Here is an 18,841-nt window from a genome sequence, read left to right on the forward strand (position 1 = left end):
TCCTTAGTGTGTTGTCCAATGTGAAGTAATGCTATAACTAGTACTGAAGCAGTATTTTACACTTTGTGTTTCTGTGTGGGTGCAAACTGATGAAATCTTTACTTAATATATACTAAATCTATCTTCTGTATATAAAGATAATTGAAAATGAATCTTGATGTGAATGGAAGAGGAGAGGGAGTGGGAGATGGGAGGGGTGCGAGTGGGAGGAAAATTATGGGGGGGGGAGCCATTGCAATCCATAAACTGTACTTTGGAAATTTATATTTACTAAATAAAAAAAATTAAAAAAAATTAACTTATAGTGTCATGTATTTTATAATTACTTACTATTATAATTACATGTTAATATTAAGTACATAAATTTTAAAGTAATACCATTTGTTACAACTAAAATTAATTTTTAAAAATTTTTTGCATTAATTGAAAAATTCATACACTTTTTTATCTATTTAATTTCAGTTGTGTTACTTGATACAACAACTGTACTGGGAGAACTAGGGTGGAAAACATATCCATTAAATGGGGTAAGTTTAAATATCTTTTTAAAATTGTTATCCTTTTTAGGGATACTTGTTTAGGATTGCTTATAATAAAGGAAGAGTGAATTTCTGGCTGTATTTGGTATGAATTTTGGCATACAACTTAAACCTCATAAAAAAGATTAAATTCACTTAGAACCAGTAATCAATGGGAATTATATTTGAGCATCCTATAATTGCTCTTTAATAATATGCATTATAGAGGATAACATTGGATTACCTCACATATAAATATTTTCTTAAGTACACTTTTATATGTAAGTTCAAAACAGTTTTTTGTGTATATCTTAAACGTGGTAGCACCAATGAGTATCGTATATAAACTTTAGAATACCATATATGTATTGCACAAATATTAATAACTTTGTTTTTAATATAAAATATTAAGTCTAGTAAAGCAGCATGTGATTTTTGGACTTGTCAGAAAGATAAATTGTGATTAGACTTTTGTCAACTAGAAATAGTTGCTTTTGAAGGATTATGAATGTGTTATTTACATAGTTTTTCAGGTATTGACACTTAGCTATGATTGTGCTTGCATTTTATATGGTTTTTATTTATATTTTGTGTAATCTTTCACATTGGAATGTGTTTCCACTTCTTTTATATGCCAATGAATAAAAAGGTTTGTGAAGTTTTTTACTTTGATTTTTTTCTATCTAGATAAAATATTCAATAATAGAGTCTGTCAGATGTTTTCAGATATACTGGATTACCTTTATTTTTTCTTAGATACTGGATTTTTCGCATTTGTCACATTCTTAGTTAATATTTTTACATCACATTTTCATTATATCTTCAAATATAAGTCTGAACGTAAAAGCTTCCTAGTGCATGTTTTATTCTTGTAGAACTTTCATATATTGTTGTTTGAATTTGAAATTTTTACATCAGAGATTATCCATTAAACATGTATTTTCAACCAGAAATCTTATGAAGAGTTAAATCATTCTCTTTGCTTAACAATGTGCTTGCTTCTTTAGATTTTTAAAAGTTTACTGTGAGTTTATTTTTCTGGAATTTTCATTTTATTCAATTTATTTTGTTAGAATTCTCACCAAGTCATTTCTGAGAGATATATCTTAAAGTAAGTTTCTTCTTTATCTTTATTATCTTATATCTATTAAAATGAACAGACATCACTATCAAGTGTATTAAGTAGTCACATTTACCACAGTTACTTTTATGAAGTAAATGAAATATTTCTAGAATGTCATCCCAAGATATATATTTACGCAAAATGACTTGTAATCACTTAGCAATAATTAAGTAGTTTAAAAATCCTTTATTTTCCATTTTCTGAAAAAGAATGACAAAAGTTTTTGAGACATAATATCAGTGGTCTCACATGGACAAAGTCAAAACATCATGTAGGAACAAATGCGTTTGGCCCTTGCTTTACTGATTGTGTTGGGCTTGATCAGACTGCATTTCAAAGCCAACTGGTAACAAGGAGACACAAGAACTTACCGAATTACATGTGCACTTGATGCTCTCATTCTTGTGATGATTTTTTCATGGATGTCATGAAGTTGGGATTTTTTTCTAGTATTTTAGATTTGTTATGGCCAGAGGGAAAAATTATCAGAGAAATGTTACTTACCTCATAGTGTTCTATTTGCCAAATACTACAGTAAACATTTTCATTTTATTTTCAAAATGGCATTTGGAGGTTATGTGTTGTTTGTATTTCCTACTTGTAGAATCCCAGTATTTAAGATAGAAAGAGAAAAATGCCAGTAGTTATAAGCCAAATCAGGAACGATGGATTCTGATTCAAACTAATATATTTCTAACTCTAAACACTTTGCTTTTTTTGTGTATCTTATTCTGTTTTTGATGCTAAAACAGAATACCTAAGACTGGGTAATTTATTTATGAAAGAAATTTATTGCTTACAGTTCTGGGGGCTAGGAAAATCCAAAATGGAGGTGTTGGTTTCTGGTGAGTAGAAGACTGGCAGGGCAGAAGGGGAGAACGAGTCTGTCTGGGGTGAGAGTGGGAGAGCAAGAGAAGGGTGAACTTGATCTTGAAAGTACCTCCTCCCTCAATAAATACCCATTCACTCTAAAAGGACAGTTATCTGTTTTTAAGGCCATAGCTTTCTGTGATCTAATCACCTCTTACTAGTTGTCAGCTCCCACCATTGTTGCATTGTGGAGTAAATTTCTGACACGTGAATGTGATGAGTCCTATCCATACCCCAGCACCATGGTACTTCTACCAGAGGAGCATTGCAAACCTCAGGGAAGGCCAGTTACTTAGGTGTGGTATTTGTCTAATTGACTCAAACTTCTTTTCTCCACTTGAGAATTATCCTGCCTATCCTAAGTTGTACATTTTAGGTACCAAAGATTAGTAAGAGGAAGGAGAGAAAGAAGCAAGAAAAGAGAAGATTAGAGTAGAAAATAAATATAAGAGAGTAAGGCAGAAAAGGAAAAGATGATTAAAATTTATGGAGCATTCACCACATGCTAGGCTTTGTTCAAAGCACTTTACTCACCTCAGGCCCATAAGTTAAGTATAATTTATCTTCATTGATAGATAGGGACATTTAAGACTCAGGTACATTAAGTAACTTTTACAAGGTCACAGAGTCTCAGAAATAGGACAGCAAGACTTCTAGGACAACATATCCTAATATTAACACTTAATGAATGATCATTTCACAGACAGTTGCTTTTTGTTTCTTAAGGGATTCTACTGTGTAAAGATAAAAGCTGATGATCAGTACATAGAGACTAGAGGAAAATTAGCACATGGATTCAGACATTAAAAGATAAACGGTTATATCACAGTTGATACAGGCTTCACTTTTTGGACTTTTAGAAATGAAAACAGAGCATATTAGTTTTCTGAAACACTTGTTTGTCAATTGTGTCAACACCTAAATGTATACTTTATTTTAAACACTGTCCAGAATTCAGATTAAGAAACTTGTATTTTATGTTTCTCTGTTCCAAGTATTCTGTTCCTCTGCTAAAGACAGATTTTTTAATCCTCTAAATTTCAGATTGCAGAGAATTCTACCTAATCGTAAGGCCAAAGAAAGACTCTTCAGATAGTTTTGAGCAATGTTTTATGAAAGCATAATTAAAGGTTAGATTAAATCTATTCAGAGAAAATTGAGAGTGAGAAGTGATGTATCAACTCTTTTTAATAAACTGTGAAGTATCATTCGGCCTTGAGGAGGAGGTAGGCAAATGGAACAGCTTGAGCCAAGGTACAAATTACTGAAAGAGTGCATTAAGTCTAAATGTTGAGAATCATTTTTGCTGGAGGAATGCAGAAGGATTTAAAACTGTAATCATATGATATGGCATATTGTTTTCACATAGATAGCTTATCATTTGATGTTTTAGTTGGTCTAGATAGTGTATCTATTGCTCAGTTCTAGTAGGTAAAAGTAAAAATGAAAGCTTTCCCACTTAAGCAAATGAACATTACTGAAGCTTTCGTTTTTTTACAATGATAATACAGACTATTAGAAATGAAAGACCCTATGGAAAATTGGAATAAATATATGTGACAACATATAGATGACATGGCATTATTGATATATTGAGAATAGAATGAAATTGAATAATTATATTTGTATAGATGATGAAGCCTGGTCTCAGAAGAGATTGAATGCATCAGAGAATTTAGGAACCAGTAGTTGTAATTCTTAACACTGTGCTCCCTCTGTCTAATGTCAAGAATTTTATGTCTACATATTTCAAAACTCTTAACAACTTTATCCTATAAGGATCCCCTCCATCTTTTACCTGTCAGCATAATACACTTAGATAATAAAATTGTGATGATCTAGCGAAGAAGCTAATATAGTGCCTTGGTAATCATTGGAGGAATATATATGAATAAAAATGTTTTGTATTGTATTATAGTCTAAAAGTTGTAAGTGAATATCAAAGAAATGTTTTCATAAACATTAAGTGTGGGCATTTTCTGTGGCTTTTCTGTTCGCTGTGAAAAATTGATCAGTGGTTATTCTTGAACCTACTTTATTCAGAACTATCTCATTTCAATTTTGATAATCTGGAAAAGAGGAATTTCGTCTTTAAGAAAGCTGCTATGTTAATGCTAATTAGAAGAGAAAAAGGAAAGATACTGCTCAGGCCACAACTTTGTTCAACAGAAGAATTTTTAAAATATGTATCTCCTGGGTTTATTATTCTAAGCTGAAAATGTAAAAGAAAAAAAATTTTTTGAAATGTTATCATGTTTATATCTTTCCTTTGATTATTTGATTTATTTTAAGCCAATATATAACATTGTAAATTAAAAGTAAATACAATTATAATAAAAGAACTTTTAGTTAAATTTAATATTCAAAATATTTATACTCAGCACTGGGCCCTATTCAATATTGCACAGCAATATATAGGTCATATTGAGGCATCCTGTCTTAGTAGTAATTCTTATACCAGGATTACCTATGATAAAATATAAACTATGTAAATAGTTCATAATGTACATTTTAGGGAATAATGGCAAAGATAGTCTGTATATGTGCAGTTTCTTCTGAATATTAGTTGGATCTATGGGCGCAAAAGCTATGGAAATAGTTGGCTGATTGTATGTTTTGATTATATATTACGAAATTAGCCTGACAGCCAAGAATTACCAAGGCAGATATTGAAGGTAATAACCTTAGATGTTGGACTCCAGCATGATACCAGCCCCATAAAAGCTGCTGAATTGGAATTAACCAGTATTCAAGAGGCCAGCTTATTCAGCTTCAAGTGTTCCCTGAAAGTTATCATAAAAATTAAAAGAGGACTGGCGCTGTGGCTCACTAGGCTAATCCTCCTCCTGTGGCGCCGGCACCCCAGGTTCTAGTCCCGGTCAGGGCGCCGGATTCTGTCCTGGTTGCTCTTCTTCCTGTCCAGCTCTCTGCTGTGGCCCGGGAGTGCAGTGGAGGATGGCCCAAGTCCTTGGGGCCTGCACCCACATGGGAGACCAGGAGAAGCTCCTGGCTCCTGGCTTCAGATCAGCCCGGTGCAACAGCCCCAGCGGCCATTGTGGGGTGAAGCAATGGAAAAGGAAGACCTTTCTCTCTGTCTCTCTCACTGTGCACTCTGCCTGTCCAAAGAAAAAAAAAAATGAAATGAAAAGAGATCTGGGATTCTCAAGGAAGGGACACATGAAAAAGACCTAATACTTAATTGCTTTTGTTTGCTGACTCAAAAATACCATAAAGGAGCAAACTAATGGCCTCCTACACAAAAAAAAAAACAATGTCATGGTAAGTTCCCAAGGCTTGCTTGTACTTATCAGTGACTGGAGGAACACTGGGAATCTTGAGTTTAATTCTTAAGACAACTTGTTTGAGGGACTCATGATTGCCTGGAGAGCTCCTGCGGCCTCTCTGAGGAAGCAGAAACCAACAAATGGCAATTCAGGAGCGAGGGCCATGTGTGTTCACAGAAGGTGACTACTGAGGCTGCCCTCTCCTATACTCCTGCTCTCTATGCAGATCCAAGTTTCCAACCGCTGTCATTTTTTTTTTTTTCTCTCTGTAGGACTTCTTTTAACATTTCTCACATGGAAGGTCTACTAGTAACAAATTCTTTCAACTTTTGTTTTAGAAAGTCTTTATTTCTCCTTAACTGTTGGAGGATAATTTCACAGCATACAGAATTCTGTGTAGGTAGATTTTTCTCTCTCAACACTTTTAGTATTCCACCCCACATTCTTCTTGCTTATATGGTTTCAATGAAAATTCAGATATTGTTGTTATTATCTTTTCCCTTCTGTCGGTAAAATGTTTGATTCCTCTGGCTCTTTCAAGTGTTGTCTCTGATGTTCTGAAGTTTGAATATGACATGTCTAAGTTTAGTTTATTCTGGCATTTTTCTGCTTTGTGTTCCTTGAGCTTCCTAGATCTATGGATTGGAGTCTGACATTAATTTAGGGCAAATTAGTAGTAAGTATTGCTTCAAATATTTCTTTTCTATCTCTTTTTTCTCATTCTGATATTTCCATTACACACGTTAACCTTTTATAATTGCCCCATAGTTTTTGAATAATCTGCTGTGGATTTTCAATCTTTCCCTCCTCTTTGTTAGTGTTGGAATTTTCTTTATTTTTTAAGCTGTTGTTTTTTGAAATAGCATTTTAATTTATATTATCTTTAAATTTTTAATGGTTCTACTAAATAAAGCATTCAAAAATAAAAAAGACCATAGTCCAGCAGGAAAATAGACAAGAAATATTAAATAATAATCAAATGAAAATATTTCAATTTTACTCATATAAAATACATTTTAAAGTAGTTATAAAATAATTAAAATTATAGTATTGTATAATTCCTGTCAGAGTGTTTGCTTCTGTTGTTGTAGTGTGAAGTTTAGAGATTTTTATCTGCCATGTCCGCTCTCCTAGTGAGCCCATCAAAGCCTCTTCTGTTGCAGTGCTTTTGATCTCCAGGATTTTGAAATTCAGAGTTTTCATTTCCACATACATTATCCATCAGTTCTTGCATGTTATCAGCTTTTTAAATTGAATCCCTGAGTTCTTGACCATAGTAGTTTTTGTTTGCTTTATAATTTGTAGTCTGATAATTTCAGCATCCCTGCCATTTCTGACTCTGGTTTTGATAATCATTTATTCTGTCCAAGTGTGAGGCATTTGTGTTGTTTGGTTTTGTTCTGTTCTTGCCTTCTAGTAGTCCTGGAAATTTTTTTTCAAAGGTGGACCTAATGCTCTTAGTATAAAGAACTTAGCTAAATAGTCCCTTAATAACGAAGTGGTTGGGTGTGGGAAGATGTTCTATCATGCTATCATTAGATCTCTCTGTCTTTTGGTGAGTCCTTACCCCTGGACAGTGAATTTCATGTGTGCTTCTTAGTTACTCTGCTAACCCTTGCTTTAAGTGGAATAGAGCAACTTCTAGCACTTGGGTGACTAGAGCTGAATGGATTTGTTTACTTACCTCCCTGCAGGTCAGTTAGACTGTGATAAAATCTTGACAGCTTAGGCTCTGTTAAAATAGTTTCTCCTGAGAACAGGCCTTGTTAAGAACAGAATGGTCTGGCATATTGCAAATGGTTCCTTTGCCTCTCTGTCTGCCAGAAGTGCAAATGGATTTTTACTCCAGTATTTGCTTGAAGACCTGATGAAGGTTCTACAGATAAAACTCACAAAACTGTAGAGATTCCCCTATAGCTACAGCTATAAATCTCAGAATTTTCCCTAATGATCCTCCTGGAATTCCTCAGTTACACCTTAAGTTCTGCCCTGGCACTAGTCTTGCAGAGGTTCCTACTAGTGGGTTTCTGCTTCTGTAAGTTGTGATTCTCTGTATTCACCTATACATCTCTCCAATTTGGGGGAAAGTTGAAGTTTCAAAGTTGAAATCTTTGAGGAGTTGATGTGTTTCAGTCTGGGGATTAGCTTTTTACTTGTTAGAATGGAGAGACAATATCTAAGCCCTTACATGCTGGACTAAGCAAAAATATTACATATTTAACTCTCAGAGATGTTACATAATTGACTGAAATATTAAGCAATTTCACAAAATCAATTTGACTTCATTTTCTTTTTTTAAAGGATGCATTCATTTATTTGAAAGTCAGAGTTACACAGAGAGAGGAGAGGCAGAGTGAGAGAGAGAGAGAGAGGTCTTCCATCCGATGGTTCACTCCCCAATTGGCCGCAACGGCCGGAGCTGCGCTGATCTGAAACCAGGAGCCAGGAGCTTCTTCCAGGTCTCCCACGCAGGTAGAGAGTCCCAAGGATTTGGGCCATCTTTCACTGCTTTCCCAGGCCATAGCACAGAGCTGGATCAGAAGTGGAGCAGCCACATCTCGAACTGGCACCCATAGGGGATGCCAGTGCTTCAGGCCAGGGCGTTAACCCACTTAGCCACAATGCTGGCCCCACTTCATTTTCACTAACCTTTTTATTTCCTTAAAATGAGCTGTCTGAAGTCCATTTGACTTTCTCATCATTTCAATCACTATCAGTAGCAGTTGGCTTTATTTTCAGGTTAATTCAGTCTAAAAAAAAATCAAGTTATTATATCTTTGTTTACCTGATATTGTTGCTGTTTCTTAAAATCCATAAAGGAAGACTTCAGAACTTCACTGTGGTGCACTAGGGTGAGCAGTAAACCTTGACACTTTCAGGAGCACTTATAAATTTAATTCCACATAGGTGACTCCACAAGCTGTCCCATGCAAATCTCTGCCTCAGCATATTCAAATTCAAGTTATGTCGTGGTACTGCAATAAGAACTACACTTAAGCATTTTACGCATTTTTTGTCTAATCTTAGTATTATCTATGTGAAATAAACATTTTCAGCACCAAATTATAGATGAAAAACTGAATCTGAAACGATTGAAGTAAACATAGCAGGTATTTAAACAAAGATATGAGAAGAGGAAAGTAGGGTTAGCCAGTACATATAGAGCTGACTGTGTTGCCACTGAATTTCCAGATCCAGTTCTTAGGTAATCTAAAGTGAATCCCTTTTAGTTGGGCTGCCACATTGTAAACCCAGTAGTTGTCAGATTGCAAACTCTGTAGTAACAGCATCAGCAACAATGGAGGCAGTGAGGCACTGGCACTATTTTGAGGCAAGCCAGGAAACATGAAAGGCTATGGGTAGTAGAACTTTGGTGAGAACACAGGATCCCAGAGCTTCTAGGTTTCTTTGATCAAATTTGCGTGGCCAACTGACCTCCCCTCCCTGCAGGTATTGTGGGTAAATAGGTGAGGGAGTATGCATAATTTCTAGAGTCCATAAATTGGTTAGTATGTACCTTAGTACCTAAAGTAGCTGATTTATGTCATTTCTTTCTCCAATGTCTCAAAATATTCCTTCCCATATAGCATCCTCTACAAAGAAAATGGATTATTTTTCACTAGTTGAAAGAACATCACATTAGATAATAATGAAGTTAATTCTACGATGAGGAAGAGAAGTAGTAGAAAAGCAGATTGAGGAAATCAGATGTGAAATGTTTACTGATGTCTGTGAATATGTAATTAGCCTCATGTTGAATCTCTGAGCAGCTGGAAAATATGTATGGAATTTGTTTTTTCAGTATCTCCTGTTTTTAGTGTATAGTTTTCATGATGTCTTCCTGCAAACATTTTTATAAATGAAGTATGGAGTTTGTTAGGTTTCCATTGCTATAGCAAAATGTCTGAGACTGATTGCTAGATTTATTTGTATCACAGTACTATGGACTGGATTTCCCAGTAGTATGTAGTCTGGACATCCAGTAGCATGTCATCACTGTTTGCTTGGCATCTGGAAATGCTGTCTTGTTCCATCATAACAAGGAAGGAGGCATCACATGGCAAAACTGGCATGGGTATCTTCCTCTTCTTACAGAGCCACTAATGTTATCATAGGACCGTCACCCTTAGCAGCTCATCTAATCCTAGTTACTTCCCAAAGGCCCTGCCTCCAAATATTAACATATGAATTTGATGATTAAGTTTCCAACCCATGAACTTTGGCAGACATATTCCACAGTAATGATGTCTTCCCGTAAAAAGAAAATCTAGGCACACGTACATATATATGTGTGTGTGTATGTTTATATATATATATATATATATACACATACATTATACATATAAAATTACGGGTTCATTTAAACCAAAATTCCTTGTTCTGTATAATCCTTTATTCTCATTACTTTTTACATTGTTACTTGAAAAGCTATAACTCCATTCTTCTACTTTCAGGAGAAATTTCTGGTTTTTCTTTTACAATATATCTCATGTTGTAAAATTCTAAGCTGAAGTTCTGTTTTCTCAGCAAGTTCTAATTGTTTTAATTAAAAATTAAACATAAAATTTAATAAAATATTCATGAATCATTTCATTTATAAATGAAAGGATATATATATATATATATATATATATCTAAGTCCAATGCAAGCTTATCCAAAGGCTAAATTTTCTTAGGAAATCCTAGGAGAATTAGTGTAAAATATTTAACAACTAGATGAAGCATGCTAGACTGAATATTTTTATAAATTTTTTGTGATTTTAAGTGATTTATTTATTCTTATGGCTGATAATCAACTATCAAATCTGGTTAATTTTACCTACCAAAGTGCTTTAAATCAGTTTATAGCTTTCTGTCATTAGTTTCACTCACAAATTTTTTGATTGGAAATTTATTCACCCATTTTGAGATTTTTCCAGCACCTCCTCCCAACACTTCTATCAATGCCTTGTCCTATTATCAGAATTCACATTCTAAATTGAAGATCTAATCATGTCCATGGGCTTCATCTTATTAAAAAAGACTCTGTCCACTTCCTGTTATTTAGTTTGCCTTTGTCTGACTTAACTTGACCTTCACTCACCTCCACCTTCCAGCTTTTTCAAAATAAGCTTTTTGGTAGGTTCTTCCATGTGACTTGCTTCTTATCTCAGACTATGTGACTGAGTCTATTTGGAAAGTTCTCTTTTATCTCCCCTCATTCCTACCCCGACATTTCTATCTTGCCTTCTCCTAATGGTCTTTATTTCTTAATAAAGGCAATGTATTTATTTATTTGAAAGTAAGTGTTACAGAGGAAACAGAGATCCTCTATCTACTGGTTCACTCCCCAGTGGCTTCAATGGCTGAGACTGAGCCAGGTTGAAGCCAGGAGCCAGAAGCTTCATCCAGGTCTCCCTTGTAAGTGCAAGGGCCCAAGCAATTGGGTTGTCTTCCACTGCATTTCGCAGGCCATTAGCAGGGAGATACATTAGAAGTGGAGCAGCCAGGACTTGAATTTGTGCCCATGTGGGATGCTGGTGCCATAGGTGGCGACTTAACTCTCTGTACCACAGTGCCCCTTTACCCCCACAATGGTCTTTTTAGTAACAAAAGATCCTCCACCTCTTCTGGAAGACTTGTACTGATTAAGGCTGAATTAGAAAACCTCTTTTCTGGGATGTCTGTAATCATTGCATACTGTAGCATTTATCTCATGATATTTAAGTATCTGTTTCTTAGATTATGAACTCTTGGTGTAGTACAAGAACTCTGAGTGTTTCATTTTTGTGTAAGCTAGTGACTGCCATAATATATACTCAATAAAATTTGGTGGAATAACTAAAGAAATATACAAGTAATGAATTAGTTTAGATAAGATACTGGTTCTCACTGGGGATGGAACAATATGGTACTCTGTTGGGAAGAATCAGCTGTGGGAAAGAAAACAGTGAGTACAGAACTGTGATCTAATTCATCATAGATCTGATTACAGATAGAAAGTTTATAAATTTGCTTTTGTTTTTGTGTTTTAGACCAATTTATTTCATTTTGCTCATCTACTTTCTTACTAAAATGGAACTTTAAAGGTGAAAGGGAAGGATGTTTACCTATCATGGTAAGCTGTTTAATGATATAAGCTGTTTAATCAACACCAGTCAAAATACATTCTTAAAGAATTAATGACCAGTTTAGAATAGTTGATGCTCTGAATCACACCAGGGAAATATTAACCCCAAATGGTTATTAATCCTGCACCTTGTTATTAAGAAGAGAAAAAGAGTAAAACATGGTTTTGTAATGGTTGATAGATGGACTGCAAATTTTAGAGAATTTATACTAACTAGTCAAGTTTTCAACAAGCATGGGTCAGCTTTAAGTGTTAACTAGGTTTTTGTAATCTGTATTCCATGCAATTTGTATTTTGAACTAATGAACCATAGTAAGCAAGGTAGGTTTTTTTTTGAGTGGTTTGACTTTGTTTTATTGTAGCAAAGCAAAATCTATTATGTAATGCTTAATTTAAGCTTCATCCCAACCATCATTTTTAAGGAGGAATGTGGAGTCATATGGAAATATACAGAAATATTTCAGTTAAAGAAGTCTTTCAATTAAAATAATGAAATTAAAATGTATGTGTATATTTATTTCTGTGTGTGTACATTTTTTCTTTTGAATGTTTATGTATCTCCCAGACTATTTGTGAAGGTAACATCATATTAATAGTAAACTGATTAGGTAGCTTAATTTAATAATGCTCATTTAATAAAATGATATGCTTACTTTCAAATACTTTCAGTGCATAATAGAAGAGATTTCTTTATGGATATCAGAGTTGCTGTAAGAATTTTGCACATTGTAAACTTATAGTAAAAAAATGTGTAGTCAAATATGTACAGCCAAAATTATTATAGTAATATGTTATTCTTTCTATTGATACACCTTATCAATATACCAAACACAGTTGCTATATTGTTTGGATGACCATTAGTCATAATTTGGCTGGAACACTTATCTTTTATTTTTGTTGTCTTAGGATGATTATTTATTGTGCCACATTAATTATTAAAAGTGTCTTGTTTTGTAGGATAAATTCTATGACCCCCTCTGATGTTAGTTCAGGAGATGCTAGTTGTAATTATAAATAACCCTGATTGTACAAAAATTCAAACACAATTAAAAATTATCTTAATTCTTACAATAAAGTGAATTTTCACCATTGGCAGATCATATTCTCTTCCCTAGAGAGGTTAGCTTTCTTCCTTAAAAGTTCAGTAATGAGAGATGTACTTCTATTCTTTTTTTTAATTCAAAAAAACAAGATTTATTAGAGTCAAAGACCTCCAGCCAGAGCAGCATGGAAGGGGGGCTTCCAAGAGGAAAAAACCATAAAGGACCCCTTGACACTGGGGGTTTTTAAGTACAATTTTGAAGAAAAATTTTGAAGAAATAAAGATTGGCATTCAGTTACCAGGTGGGGACAAAACTCATCAAAAGACATGATTTAAAATCCTTTATCCTATCTGGCTTGTTCATGATAAAACAAAACACATCCAGAAGGTGGGATAGATAACTTGTTTTCATGATAAACTGTGAGCTCAGGAGGCTGAAATCACCACTCCCTTACTATTCTATTTTCCTAAGGAAAGAAGACTGACACTTTGTTCTTGCTAAAGATAACCATTTGGAGGAAAGAAAGCATTGTATACCCCAGATTGCACTGGGACCTCCCTGACTGCCTGTCAATCATGTGACTCCACATTCCTCCATCAAGAAGCATGTACCCTGGGGCTGGTGCAGGGGCATAGTGGGTAAAGCTGCTGCCCGCGGTGCTAGCACATGGGTGCCAGTTTGAGTCTTGGCTGCTCCACTTCCTATCAAGCTCTCTGCTATGGCCTGGGAAAGTAGCGGCAGATAGTCCAAGTCCTTGGGCCCCTGCACCCGCGTGGGAGACCTGGACGAAGCTCCTGGCTTCTGGCTTCAGATCAGCACAGCTGCAGCTGTTGCGGCAAGTTGGGGAGTGAACCAGCACATGGAAGACCTCTCTCTCTCTCTACCTCTCCTTCTCTCTGTGTGTAACATCTGTTAGGGGGACTGGGTAATGATCACTATGGTTGCTTTGTTCTGAAAAGGGGCATCTTTGGGAAGGGCATTCAAGACAGGGTTCCAGCAGGAGGTGGCTTCTCCAAGGGGATGCAGTGCCAGCTTGCGGAATACTGCTTCCATTGAGTTTTCATGTGTATGGCCATTAGAATTTTACTTTTTCAGGTCTGGAGAAAATGCATCTAACAAGCAGTTTAAACTCACAGGATCTAAAACTGAGGACAGAGTCATTATTAGAGGTCCTAACAAAGGTGCTTTCTAAACCATGAGCAAGCTTGCTCATTGGGAGGCAAATAGAAACTTGCAGAAGGGGCTTAATAATAATCAGGTGGGCTTTAAGACCTTGCCAGTTAGGAGGCACAGGCCTATATATGACTTTACATGGAGTACATCATAAGGGAGGTGTGAACCTGGTTAGGGAAGACACCTTGGTGACTTCTATTACTTAGCTGGTCTGGGAGGAGATCTGGCCAGGTGAAGGCAGGTGGCATCTCTAACAGGAAATTTACAGTTCTGCCTACAATGCTGCTGACCCTACTTGGCCATCCCTTTGACAGCAGTGGTTACTTTGGAAGCTGGGCCAAGTGAAGGGCTTTTCTGCTTAGAGGCAATAAGGCCTGAAGCTCTGACCTGAAGTCTTTAGGCTCTAGAACAGTTCTGTTTCCATTGACCAACTCTAGGCTGGCAGAGCTGCCAGGACTCTTCATAAGCTGACTTCTGCTGAAGCCCTGACTTTTCATACTGAAAACCAATGCTGTGGATTGGTCTGTTGGGTTTCTTTGATGGCAGATCACTGTGTAAAGCAGCTGTTAGTTGGCCTGCCACCTATCTTTACATTGCTTCTGTGGCCTGGCTTTCTTCCTCCTGGTTTTTGTTAAAACAGACTAAAGGAAACCCTTATGAGGATGCAAGTCAAGCAGGTGCTCAGTCCCATCTCTAACATCTTTGTGGCCTAACCTAGAAATCTGTAGTCACAGGCATGTTCTGATAGTGATTTTTCTTGGAGGTAAACAATGCCCATGAGGAAAGTTATATCCTCACTTTAACAAATATGATGACCATCTTACCTATAACATTTTAAGTCATTAGTAAAACTCTCTCCCTTCTTTTGGCTTAAAAAGGGAGGTTTTGCTTGTGTAATGTGCCCATGGCAAAGTAAATCTAGCTGTAAAATCATAATTTAAGCTTTTTATTTCGGCTATGTTATTATCACTGAAAAATGTTAGCTATCCCTTTTATAAGTTCTAAAGACCAAACTAGAGAGTCCTAGAAAGTCTGTCAGTATAGAGTCAGTTTCCCATCTTGACTAGAGAAATGAGGGAACAATTTAGGCTTCCCAGATTGCTTACTGACAATAACAGTACCAAATGAAAACTTAGCAAACAATTTTAACTGTTAAATAACAACTTATGAAAACATTTACCAGAAGATCCAATGCCTTCTATAAATTTCAAGAGTTACATGTATTTGGAAACATCGCTTAAATATGTAACACAAGTGTAACATGTTTGGCCAGCAAAGCCAAGTATAAACATGTCAACAAATTTAAAATATCTGGTGCAGAGATTTAGGTCACATGAACCAAAAAGGTATCTTTGATTAACATAGCAGTTTAAATTTATGAGCAATATTTTATCTATAAGCCAATTAAAACAAAGCTCTTAATAAATTTTCCTATGTAGACATGCAATATGTGCACACATGTAGCATAAGATTAAACAATAAAGCAGTTTCAATAATAGTTTTATAAAATCTTTAGCTGTTTTTTAAATTACCATCAATCGATAAGAATTACTTCCTGCTCTTAGTAACTTGAATTAATCTAAGTTGGAATCTGTGGTACACTATTGGCTTTATCTGCTTACAGATCTGTCCAAATGTATTGAATACAATAGAGGTCAGGGGAAAAGAGATTCATTGGAACTTAAAAGAGAACACATTTAAACACAGAGCCAGTAAGGTTTTAACTTCATGAGCTATAAATCTGATATACAAAACTGTGGATGACAAAAGACTTTAAATAGTCATGTTTGAAATTATAAACTCATTAACCAATAAGAAGTGGCACTTGCTTACTGCACACAGTAAATTTGAAAAGAGCCTGTCAGATTTTATAAAACATCTCTCTTAGGCCTCTGGGCCTTTCTCATTAAGTTAACCATCATGTGTGGTAACACAAGATCATTTGATTTTTTAACTTTTGATCATTGTATCAATAGCATTTTACATTATCACAATTTAAAATTTAGCACCGCTTCATATATTGTCAGTACCTTTAATATAATCCAAATAGCCTTCCTAGTTAGTATCTCCACAAAATGAGAGATATATCCTTTGATATCTCTACGGGCTCAACTGGAAATGTCAAAGTCCAAAGAATCTGGAACTTTGATTATTTTTGAATGTCTGTCAAGGGTACCAAGAAGGCTTAAAATACCTGATTGAAATAGGATCCCTTAACATAACAAAGTGATTACTTAAATGCTTTAGAATGAATATATATTTAAACAAACCATAACCCTTAATGACACAATCAGAACTTAACAGAGACATTAGGAGAGCACACTAGAATATTAAACAGAACACAAAATCTGTTTGGTCATTCCAAAAATTGGAAATAAAACCATAAATTTAAGAATAGTCCATGGAATCATATCCCATAACTTGGAACAGTTTTTAGCAGAGTCAGAAGTAGGGAAGAGAAAACAGCTTGCTTGGAGCTGGCTGTAAAACTTGACAGAGTCACCAATTAGACAAAACTCTCAAAAGGAGATGCTGCAGGTATACAGATTTTTTAAGACTATTTGAAAAATATTTACTAACATATATGCTAGGAGTACCAAGATTTACATTTAGACACATTTATTTCATTTGCTTTACCCAATCAATTTACATTAGCAATTATTCATAGATGGCTGAAGATGCTGATATTATATCATACCTCTGTCTGAATTAAGGTCAAGTTACGTTTATATCAAATTCTACTCCTTTTTATAAAACTCTAGGTATAAATCAGTGATATTAAACCAGAGATTGCAAAATTCACCTTAATGGGGCCATAACAAGCATTGATTACCCATTGCTATCAGTAACCTGTTAAACCAAGTTGTAAAACAAGTTTGTCAAGTTACAAAGCAGTATTTTTTTAAAGGCGATGATCTTCATAGATTGAAAAGAAAAAAATTCTTTAAACCCAGTGTCCAGTTACAGCTGAGTCAGTTTGTCATGCACGAGATTGTATTTACCAAGGACATCTTTTTAGATTCTAATCAAATCTGAGTCTACTTTTCTTTTTATCTGAAGAACACCTTAGGCCAATGATGCCCTAGTCAACAGTCAGCTACTTGGGACTCTGCCTATGAAACAAAAATGTCAGGCAGTTGCAAGACAGGTCCCAAGAGTGACTTTAGGCTAGGGGCTGAGGTGTCAGGGACAAGAATTCCACTAGAGATGGTTTACCATTATGTTAAGGTTTAATGGGAGAGGGCATCTATCAGAGCAGATGGGCACCATTCCAGAGGTTCCTAAGGAGGAGAATCTGATAGGAGGCAGAATAAAGAGCAACAACCTACAAGGAAGTTCCTTAAAGCGCCCACAGAGATGCAGGATAGAGAGAGAAAAACTGGAGGCCCTGCAAAGAGACAGTAACCTTATGCCCTAAAGCTGGAAGTGTCTAATCATGGAGCTGTCAATCAAACTAGCCTCAGGGAAGAGAGATAAGGTCAGGAGATGTCTCAAGAAGTATTCAATAGCATCTGAGATTATGGGGTCTAGATTTTTGCCTAGAAATCTTTGGACAGAATTAATCAATGGGACCAATGGTCACCTGATAAAAACTCTGCCCCACTGGGATTAAAGACCTTAACAATAGTCAAACATAACAGAAGAACCCTGGTGGCTCACTTAAAGAGACCCAAGGACGCTCTGACATGCTGGAAAAGAATTTAATGCATATTGGAGCACATGCAGGATAATAGGGACAACAAGCCAGTTAGGAGACAAGGTTATGAGATGGGGAGTCACAGTAGAGGGGCTGGCAGTTTTCACAACTCACCTAAGCTAACTTCTCCATTCTCTAGCTTGTAGAGGTCAGATGGTAGTGCAGAAAAGATGAGGCATTTTTCTTGACTTTACGCTCAGGGGTCAAAGAATTCTCCAAGTAGATTGTTTGCCTTCTGGATGGGATGAGAGCATAAAAATGGAAGCATATTTCAGGTCTTATGTCTCCTGAGTTTGAGACATCTCTAAAAATTCTCTAGCTGCCTGTGGCATCCATATAGGCACTGAAGCCCACAAGGAAGGGAGGAAGGTAAGGGTGGGGTTAGCACGTGTCTCCCACTCCCACTCACCCTTCCGTACCTTTAGCCTGGGGTATGTCAGAATAGCACACATAGGGAGTGGTCAGTTCCCTTACTGGTGGTATGCTAGCCTGGTCAAATATATACTGTCTCTTTGTTCTTATACATAAGGAAAAATAGTTGTTCTGTGCCTCTTAACCTTGAGTCTTGTCTAATAGGCGTGATTTTGACAATGAGCTTTCATGGTGAGAGCCTTAGCAGAGGTATTTTTAAGGTAGAGTTTGGTGAAAGAGTGCCAGTCCTGGTTACTACCTAGGTTGGTGACTAGGCAGGTAAAGTCATAAAGAAGCAGAGTAGGGGAATAAAATTCTCCCCAGTAAACAACTGCTGAAGTATATACTACGTAGGAAGGACCACACAGGAGTGACCCAAAAGAGAAGGCGTACAAAGGAAGATAGGGGATACCAGAGACATGTTGAGACTTGCCTACACAAGTTCAGACCAAGTGAGGACTTAATGGGAGTCTAGATCGAAAAACTACCAGTCTGCAAATGGGGTAATTTAGCCACATTGGGACTAACGAATGAAATATCTAGGAAATACCTGCCAATGGGATCAGGAAATCGAGTTTGTAGGAATTGAGGAGATCTGGTGAAGTACAGAAAG

At 35.9% G+C, this 18,841-nt stretch overlaps 1 protein-coding gene across 5 annotated transcripts in view; it reads left to right on the plus strand.

Moving 5' to 3' along the window:
- EPHA6 (EPH receptor A6) overlaps nt 1–18,841 on the plus strand; it is a 1,031,027-nt gene that overhangs the window by 83,222 nt on the left and 928,964 nt on the right. For all 5 annotated transcript variants that reach the window (XM_051859384.3, XM_051859387.3, XM_051859383.3 and 2 more), the window contains exon 2: nt 463–527. In XM_051859384.3, coding sequence (XP_051715344.3) covers nt 463–527 — 65 coding nt within the window. The remainder of the gene's footprint in view (nt 1–462; nt 528–18,841) is intronic.

The sequence above is a fragment of the Oryctolagus cuniculus genome, chromosome 4 (assembly GCF_051225735.1).
Source record: "Oryctolagus cuniculus isolate XC-2025 breed Fujian yellow rabbit chromosome 4, ASM5122573v1, whole genome shotgun sequence".
In the NCBI taxonomy this organism is placed as follows: Eukaryota; Metazoa; Chordata; class Mammalia; order Lagomorpha; family Leporidae; genus Oryctolagus; species Oryctolagus cuniculus.